This window comes from Helobdella robusta, assembly GCF_000326865.2.
Source record: "Helobdella robusta unplaced genomic scaffold HELROscaffold_18, whole genome shotgun sequence".
Classification (NCBI taxonomy): Eukaryota; Metazoa; Annelida; class Clitellata; order Rhynchobdellida; family Glossiphoniidae; genus Helobdella; species Helobdella robusta.
The window spans coordinates 1,557,631-1,568,257 of NW_008703981.1; the positions used below are offsets into that span (position 1 = coordinate 1,557,631).

The 10,627-nt window shown below is 33.2% G+C and overlaps 1 protein-coding gene across 1 annotated transcript; it reads left to right on the plus strand.

Annotated features, from left to right (window-relative positions):
• Positions 1–312: 312 nt before the first annotated feature.
• On the plus strand, positions 313–6,635 carry HELRODRAFT_110736 (hypothetical protein; the record flags this gene model as incomplete). Its single annotated transcript, XM_009016358.1, has 10 exons — positions 313–591; positions 861–1,025; positions 2,951–3,059; positions 4,047–4,136; positions 5,012–5,088; positions 5,246–5,250; positions 5,339–5,415; positions 5,792–5,913; positions 6,158–6,232; positions 6,486–6,635. The coding sequence occupies exons 1-10, from the start codon at positions 430–432 to the stop codon at positions 6,633–6,635; spliced, it is 1,032 nt and encodes a 343-aa protein (XP_009014606.1). The 5' UTR covers positions 313–429.
• Between the last annotated feature and the right edge of the window lie 3,992 nt (positions 6,636–10,627).

Below are 10,627 nucleotides of genomic sequence, written 5' to 3' on the forward strand. Positions count from 1 at the left end.
AATATTCATTGAGATAACTTTAGTAACCGGTCAATGATTCTTGGTCGGTGTTTTTCAGGTCAAGACGATTTTTCATTCAAACAAACGCCTAATAATTTTGGTTGTCAATCATGGATATATATATATATATATATATATATATTTATTTATTTATATATTTATATATACCCATGGTTACAATGGTTATTCTAATTATATGGTTACAATGCCATTGACGTATTATATAAGTTTATTTCATGATAGAGAGTTTATTTTTAAGTAAGCGTCTCATAATTTATTTACCTTTTGTTTTACTTTTAATGAAACACCTTGATTTTTAGCTACAAGTTTGCAAATTGGATCGCAAACGTTTCTAATTTGCGTGTAAAAAAATCCCCCGCAGTTAATTTTAAACAATGAATCTAACCGATAAACCTGAAACTAACTGACATGGCTTTCCTCGATAAATTGAAAAATTTTAAGATTTTCGGATACGATGATAGGCGCAAGACAACAAGATTTTTGAAACACGTCACCTACAGCAGAAATCCGAACGACTGCTGGCAGATCGTCAAAGAGATAGGTGATGGGGCCTTTGGAAAAGTTTTTCTGGTATGTGTGATGCATGTATGATTGTATGTTTTTTTATTTTTTATGGCTTGACATGGGAGTCCACAACAATGCTTACTAAATAAAATTAATTATATCTTACTAGAAAGATAGACTATTATACATTATCTCTATAGTCTATACTATACTTACATTAAAAATTAATAATCATGATCATTTAAATCAATCAATTCTCATTTATAGTCTTCATCCGTTATCTATCATTAATTATACTTATAGTAATTCCTATTACTTTCTGTCAATCAAATTAGACAAAAAATGTCAGAACTCAAGAAGAGTCAGCTCTGAAGCAAGTGGCAATAATGGATGACAACTCGATTGATGATCATTCTGTCGAAATAAATATTTTATCTGAGATAAAACACCCCAGCATTGTTCATCTTAAAGAAACTTATTTCTTTGATGATAAACTCTGGGTTAGTGTTAATATGAATGGTATTAATATAAAATATAAATGTTGTTAAATTTTAATAAATAATTATTTTTTTTTTTTAATTTTGGTAAAGCATCTGTGTCTATCTTTTAGTTTAAATTTTGTACTTGAACAAATTTAAACATTAGTTATTGTAGGATAACTTCTAATATATTTATTGAATATAGCCTATACTAATAGCCTAATTGGCTGTTATGTTTCTGTTCTGATATTTTCATTTATTTATTTTATTATGATCTCATGGCTGTTATTGGTTTTATTTTATTAAACTCATTTTTCTCATTTAATGATCGTAGCTTTAATATAATTTATTATTCATTCTATAATTAACATGCATTTGCAAATTAATACGCACACACACCTGTTTGCATATATTTAAACTATGAGAAAGAGAGAGAGAGAGAGAGGAGAGAGAGAGAGAATAATGGTGAAATTATATCCATAATATTTTTATTATAGTTAGTTATATATTCAAACCATAATTTTGCTAAAGAATTAATGAAATTTTTAAAAAATCTTACAAGTATGTTTATTTATTGTTTGTTTGTTTAGTTGTGAATGAAAAAATGTATTGCACTTGAACTCTCAATAGCTTTCAGTGGATGTTTCAAAATATTTTAAATATTAAAAATAAAAAAAATCTGACTAAAAGTCTGTTTGTTTATTTGCTTTGAAAATTTTGAAACTTTCCAAGTCTTTAAAGTTGAAATTAAACTAATGTGTTACACTTTTACTTCAATAGCCTAATCATTGCTGGTCTGTGATGATGAATGTTGTATGTTTAGTTGAAATAATGAAATGTCTCTTAATGCTATGCAAATGCAAACAGAGAAGCATCAAGATTCTTGATTATTGTCATTTGCATTATTTCGATAACCATTTACGTGAACAAATTGTATAAAGATAGGGTTGATGATTTGATGGTTCTATCCTTGGCCCTCTTCTATTTATACTCTAAACTTCTGAACTACCTCGTATTATTAATAATTTTTCTTTCACTGGTCAACTAACTATATGCTGATGATTCTTATATTTATACTTCTTTTACTCCATCTAATCTCAGTGTTCTTCGAAATCTATCTCTATATCTTTCTTCAATTATTGCTTGGTCTGACTCTGTGTCTTAAATTTAATTCCTTCTAAATTTGAAATGATTTGTTTTAATAAATTTAAACACTCTGTTGCTATTCCTTCTATTATCTTACCTGGTTCTAAAACTTTTGATGTTTCTCACAAGTTTTGTTGTTTAATAGTTTAGGCTTTATCTTTGATTCTAGCATGTCTCATTCTTCTCAGATTAATAGTGTCGCTAGAAGTTCTTACTTTCATCTACGTAGAATAAAAAAACTTTTGCCTTTTCTTGACGATCCTACTCTTCTCCTTCTTGCTACTTCTAGGATTGATTATTGTAACTCCCTTTACTATGGTCTTCCTGGTTCTACATTGTGTATTTGTTTCGTTGTATGTATGTGCGCGCGCGTGTGTATTTGTATGTACGTGTATTTGTTTGGTTGTATGTATGTGTGGTGTATCATGATGTGGGGATGCTACAAATGATAAAACGTGCGTTGAACCTAAACGCCCCCGGTTTACGACGGTCTTCTTGTTCTCACTTCTTCTTAACTCGTGTTAAACATTCTTCCTAAATCTGCATTTGCTTTTTCTGACCCTTTTCTCTGGAACTCTCTACCTCCTTCTCTGACTACTTCTCCATCACTTACGAAGTTCAGAGCGGATCTCAAGACCCATCTGTTTGCAAAATTCATTGAGGAGCGCTGTTGAACATCGCGGAAATAGCGCTTTATAAACTAATTGAGTGATTGATTGAAATAGTTAAAATAAATGCACATTCACACACACATACACACACACACACACACACACACACACACACACACACACACACAGATGTATCTAGAATACTGTAGTGCTGGTGCTCTGGACGCCATAATGTTGAACTTGGAGAAACCATTAACAGAGCCACAGATAAGCTGTGTATGTGCTGATGTATGCAAAGGTCTGTGTCGGCTTGCTACTATATATATATATATATATATATATATATATTTATTTATTTATTCATTCATTTATTATAGTTTTGTAGTATTACAATGTTTATAAATATAATTTGGATGGTTCTATAGAGATGGTTAAGGTGCTTGGTTCTTGGAAAGAGCCTTGGAAAAAATGGAGAATGCAGATATTGAGGGAATCGACATTGGAGGCAGAGTGATAAGGGACCTCAGGTTTGCAGATGATATAGATCTGCTAGCATCTAGTGCAGAGGGTCTACAGAAACTGATCGAGTTTACGTAAGATGGTGGAAGAAACCATGGACTATACATCAACAGCAGTAAGACAAAAAACAACTTGGAAGACAAAAAACTGTGTATGAAAGTGTCAAGGAAAGAAAGCTGGGTATCTTTGGGCACATCTGCAGAATGACAGACTGATCAAAAAAGTACTGATGAGAAAGAGACTGGAAGAAAAAAGTTGGAAGACCTGTGAGAAAGTGGATGGATGATATCACGGAATGGACGGGGTTGGAACATTGAGCTCAATGAAGATGGCGAGGGAAAGAAAAGGATTTTGGAGAGATAGAAGAATACCATCGGCCTCAACGGTCCCTTAAGGGATTACAGAGGATCATTGAATGAATGAATGAATGAATGCTTGGTTCTACTGTCGCAGCGACCGAACTTGAATCCAATGAAATCCCCCAATCACGTGCAATGTATGTGTGAGGCGTTGATTACACACGTGTAACTGTGTGTTTGTTGTTGTTGATACTGAGAGAATTTTGAGTGTGTTTGTTGTTGATATTGAAAGAATTTTCAAAAAATAAATTTAATGGATAATGGTATTGTAAAATTTTTGCTGGCTCTACGAATGGAGAGTTATTAATATAAGTTATGAACTGTTTTTTTTGTGTTTTTATTTGACAGTTTCATTTCTTATCAATACTACAGCCATTTTTTCCAAATTCGATTACAACCACATTCAGGCTTGGAGTGCTTACATGATAACTTCGTCATTCACAGAGATCTGAAGGCAAGCAACCTTCTGCTGACAGCCGATGGAAGAATTAAAATTGGTGAAGCGTGGTTTTTGATTTTATCATCAATTATTATTATTATTAACTATTATTATTAATTATTATTGTGGTTGTCGTAATTGTTATTATTGTCGTTCTTATTCGATTGTTTATATTGCAAAAAATTGCTAACCACAGATTTTCCCTGACCACATGTAATTAATTATTTAAAACAAATTTTTCTGTTAAAACAGTTGGTTAGAACTGTACTTCAGTTTAGAATTATATTTCTGACGGACAAGAAGACGATAATGATATTGATAATGATAATTATAATAATAATAATAATCATAATAATAATAATAAAACTATGTAGCTCTACGTTGCTTAAAACGTAAATACATTTTTCACTTTCTGCTCCGGGCGTGAGTAAATTTTTGAATAAAAATAATAATAATAATGATGAAAATGATTGTTAAAATTGTCAAAATAATAATAATAATACTTACAATAACAATGAGTTTGAAATAGCTAGCTATTCAATTGCTTTATTGTTCTAAAAGGCACTTATTGAATAGTAAAATTCCTTAAGAAAATCCAAATTGTTATTTTTATTCAAGTAAAATTGAAATATAAAAAATAATAATAATTCATAGTTTCTGGTTTATTATTATTTTTTGGTTTTATTTTTTTTTGGTTATTCCTGCTTTTGAACAATTAATTTCTCCTTCCACTGCTTCTATTACAATTATTTTATTTGTTTATTCATTCATTTAAACATTCGATAAATTCCTCCATTCACTCATTCATATTTTATTATTCATTCATTCGTTCGTTCGTTCGTTTGTTCGTTCTTTCCTTCATTCATTTATTCATTCATTCATTTATTCATTCATTCATTCATTCATTTATCCATTAAAAAATTTACTACGCAGCCGATTTTGGTGTGTCAGCCAAGAATGAGAGTGCCAAAAAAATGAGAGACTCATTTATAGGAACACCTTATTGGCTAGTTATAATAACAATAATGGGAACTCTTTTTATTATCATCAAACCTCAAAATATAAAATCAATTATCATAAATATACAAAATGTTTATAGTCATCTAACCCAAATTTAAGGGTTTGGTCTCTGTGACGTCATTTGATGAGAACTGATTGAGGAGGAAGATGCTGTCAATCTTCACCTCATATAATAATAATAAATATAAATATAATAATACTAATAATTAATATAATATAATAATAATAATTAAACTACAGGATGGCTCCAGAAGTTATGAGATGTGAGACATTAAAAGATGTGCCGTACGGTTATAAAGCTGATGTCTGGTCATTAGGTAGGTTTTAACATTAGTATTAATATTATTTTTAATATTATTATTTGTATTTTTTTATTATTATTTATTTATTAAATTATAATATTTTTATTATTTTATTACTTCAAATATATCATTCGCTTGCGTCTTCATAAGCTGTGGGTATATTTTTATTCTTCCCGATACGTCTGAAGGAATAAGCGAAAATAACACCAAAGCACTATCATATTTCTCTTTTTGTTCAAGATTTTAAGACTTACAAGGCACAAACACACACACGTACTTACACACGTACACACACACATATATACATACACACGTACACATACAAGCACACACACGTACACACACACACGTACAACACACACACACACACACACACACGCACGCATAACAGGTATTACTTTGATAGAATGCGCGGAAATGCACCCACCGTACCACGATATGCACCCGATGCGAGTACTCATCAAAATAGCCAAGTCCGACCCACCGACTCTTAAGAAACCGTCTGAATGGTCTGTCACCATCGTGATTATAGCATCGTCATTGCCATCTATCACGTCTATGTATCTATTATCTCTCTCTCTCTCTCTCTCTATATATATATATATATATATATATATATAAATATATATATATATATATATATAGGAGTAAGACCTTTTGAGATGCAGTTGTTAATGAATTCCACATCTTCGTTGGGCTCTTCAATTTTATCTGCTCGAGAATAATTATTTAACAATTGTTGTTAAAAAGGACAAAGAGATTCAATGACTTTCTAGCCAAATGTCTTGTAAAGGATCCAGATTACAGGTCGTCATCATTTCAACTGGTGCAAGTACGTCTGTCTATCATTATTTCAATATGATATATGGTCATCTTCAATCATGTCTGACCATATATGGTCATCTACGTACAGTCATACAATCATTTATTCAATATCCATGCTTTAATTTTCATTCACAATTTAGGATATGAAATAATAAAATTTATACGTATTATCATTGTGTAGGTGCACCGACAGATATCCATCTTTGTTTTTTTATTATTTAGTGAATACTTAAATCCACTTTTTACATGCGTATTTTTAGCATCCTTTCATCTCGACCACGAACGACTGGAGTCCAATGAGGCAGCTGTTGGCGGAAATTAATGCAGAAGTTACGGAGGAAGTTAGAGAAGAGCCAGATGAAACGAGTCTTGACGTATGTTTGTGCGTGTGTGTGTGTGTGCGTGCGTGAGTGTGCGTGCGCGCGTGAGTGTGCGTGCGTGCGTGCGTGCGTGAGTGTGTAAATATGCATCTTTGTTCGTTAGATATTTCTTTTGTTTCTTTGTATGTTTGTTTCCTTGTATGTTTGAGGTTTTATTACTATCATTAAACTCGACCAGTAGCTGTTGAAATGAGTTAGTTTAGATTGTCTAATATAATTCTTATTCCATTTTTTTTAAAGTTGATGAAGTTGAAACATTTTTAATAATAAAATTCAGCGAAAATTTGTTTCAGGATCTGGAATCGAACGACGTAGACAGGAAGTCATCTTCTTCCTCCTCAACATCTGAATTGAATACGAATGTTTGTTTTACATTTTTAACGGAGTTTTTCTTTTTTTTCTTTTTTTTAAATTCCCAACATACGATCCCATGTTTGTTGGAATGTGTGTGTGAAAACATTTCATCTTCAATCGTGAAACTTATTTTAAAGAGTACTGCTAAGAATGTTGAATCAATTGAATTTTCAGTCCTCATCGACAACAATCAACAAAGTTTTTGCCGATGATAACAAAACAACAACTTTACCACCGTCAACCGCAACAACTTCACCACCGACAACCGCAACAACTTCACCACCGACAACCGCAACAACTTCACCGCCGACACCACTAACTAAATCTAAAAAAATTCCTCCCTCCCCGCCAATCAAATCTTCGTCAGCAACTGACGTCATCAGCAGGGGGGCTGAAGATATGACCAATGAAATCCTGCTATCCATAATTGAAGAAGTCATAATGTCCAATAAAAAAAAGCCATCCATTCCTAGTATAGTCTTTGACACATTTATGGACATCATAAACGATGAAGATGTTTCTGATGGTACTAACAACCCCAAACCTTACGATGGTATTTCTTGTAATAGCAGTAGTAGTAAAAGTAGCAATGGTAATGTTTCCACCAACAAAATTCTGAATACAGGAATCCGTAAAGATAACAGTTTCGATTCTGGAGGTCTGTAGGACTTTTTTCTGTTTTATTTTTATTTTAGATTTCAATGGCAAATATTTCAACCTACCGACCACTATTACTACTATTGCTGCTTTTACTACTACTGCTGCTGCTGCTGCTGCTGCTACTCTTACTGCTGCTACTGTTGATGATGATTTGGTGTCAATGAATTAGAAAAAGTAGATGATGATATGATATGACGATGGTAGTAGGGGATGATTGCAAGCGAATGAAACACACATTCCAGAAATCGACATCTCGCAGTTGAACCCGGACGCGATAGGAGAAGTTTGCTCGTGGCTCTACTACAAAATCTTAGAGGAGGTCCTGCAGTCAACAAACAGGCAACCTTCTATACCTGGCGTCCTACTCGATGTTATGACCGAACAGATTAAAGGTTTATTTACTCGTTCGTTCGTTCGTTCGCTCGTTCGTTCGTTCATTCGTTCATTCATTCATTCATTCGTTTATTCATTCATACATTCATTCATTCATTCATTCATTCATTCATTCATTCATTCTTTCCTTCGTTCGTTCGTTCGTTCATTCATTCATTCATTCAAAGATAGTTGGATGGGATTGGTAAGATGGATAAATAAATGAATGAATTGACTGATAGTTAGGTAGAGAGGATGAATGAATGAATGAATGGATGTTATTTTCAGATCGATTGACGAAATAAAAAATGAAGTACGAAAGATTTGTTGAAAGCGTATAATATTTTTTTTAAGTTTGCTGGCGCTGTTCTGTAATAGGCGATATCTCTGAGGAATAATAGCGAGAATTAAAACCGTAAAAAATTAGGACTCACGGACGCACCACAAATGCCACCACAACCCCCGACGACGATGGCGACAGCCACTCACACAGACAAACCACCTGTGCCACTACCAAGCGGTGGAAAAACACCACATTCTCACAAGACAGATAGTTCTGGTAAAGTTTTGGAAGATTTGTAATTAAAATGATAAAGGTGTTGATGATGCTGTTTGTGCTGATGATGCTGTTTATAATGATACTGCTGGTTACGATGACGATAGTGAATGTGATATTTTTAATTTTACTTTATTCAAATATTTCTTACGTATATTTATTGATTGATTTGGTGAATATTTTTCATGTAGATTGACAGTTTGAAATGTCAGACTTCTATTTCTTAGGCCAGAATGTTTTAGAAACTATTTTTAAAATTCAAATTTTCCAAATCGATTTTTTTAAAAGCTCACCGAACCAAAGAAACCCACACCTCACCGAATTTGCATACAGATAATAAAATCGCCAACAAAACTACCAACAACGACAACAGCATCAACAAGACTGACAACAAAATCATCAACAACAACATCACCAATGACGACAACAACAACAAATTGAAAGCGCCATCTACAGAATCCGTCCCGCCCGTTAAAGCTGTTAGCTTATTTATCATCACCCTGATCATCATTAACTAATCCTAACTCTAAACATTTTGTCATGTAAAATATGTATAAGGATCTGCATTGCATTAAAATAACCAGTAAATGAACGTTTAAATTCGTAGCGATACTATGGAAATCCATTAAAATAACCACTAAAATAACCATTAACCATGATATAAATACGTTACACACGTCGCATTGAAAATGACCAAATATTTGACCAGGGCTTCAAAAAGACGATGACCAAAACTCGGAGGTTCGTGAACGTAGATGGCCAGCTGGTGACGACATCCACCACGCACGTCATCAGTGCCAGCAGGGACGACAGCAAACAGTGGAATGAACATGAATTGAGGTGAGTTGGTGCCGCTTGGAGAGATAAAATTCGATACCTTGATCGGTAAGAAATGAAATTAACATGAGTTAGGTTGGCTTTTGTTGTGTGAAAATTGGATATTTTGATTGAAATTAAAATTTTATTAATTATCAATTTTATCGACTCGAATGTTTTATATTTTCACATTTTCTCCAGGAAGCGGGATCTACGCGACATGAAGCTTCAGCAGAAAGTCGAAACGAAGCAGCTTTTTGAATTGGACGCCAGGTATAAAATCAGATGTGACGAATTGGCCAACAAATTTGAGAAGGACAGACAGGTTAACACCTTTGTTTCTTACATCCAAACTAACTACCTAACTAACTACCTAACTAGTGTGCTAACCAAATGGGGAAGTCCAACTATCCACTGAAACGAGATAATTAAAATGAGATGATGTTGTTTCATCTGGCAGAACGCCACAAAGTTGTATGAACTGGAGCTGGAGCAAGTGAACAGGACAGGCAGACTGCAGACGGACAGGTTAGACGAACAACTCATCAACGAACAGAAAATACTTGAACGGAAGCTTAAGACTGAGCAGGTGTCCTCTCTAGTTCATATTTGATTTTTTAAAACTCGACATTATTGATTCTCCTAAAATTATTCTTGAATATTCTCACATAGGAAAGAGATTACAAATTATTCATAGAGGCGCAGAGGAGAGAGTTGAAGTCATTGAAGTTGGATGCAGATGACCTAGTTGTCGGGGAGGGCAGTAGGAAGGATACGCTACGTAAGAAGAAGGATAAAACTCTCAATGAACAATTGGAGAAGGTTCCGATCTACCAGTTCAAATTTTTTCAATTTTAATTTAACTTTAATTTTAAACATTCAATTTATTGTGTGGACTTTTAATTTATTACTCTTCATATCTTCATAATAATGTGTAACTTACTGTTCCGCCTTCATGCTATCAATACATTAAATTTTAACCTCGCTATCAAGACGCATCACACATCAACTTATATAATTTGGAGTTGTGCGTTTTTCAAATGACTTGAAACATTTCGATGAAATTCTTGCATTGAAAAGGATAGAAAATTTCGAGAGCAGATGACTCAAAACATGGAGATGATGAGAAAGAAGCTGATCGATGAGCATAAGAAGAACATGGCCAGATCTGAATACAAGCTTCTCGAACTCAAACAACTGGCCCTGAGAAGTAATTTTTAAATTTAAGTTTCGAATTTAAAATATGAATTAAATATAAATGGGC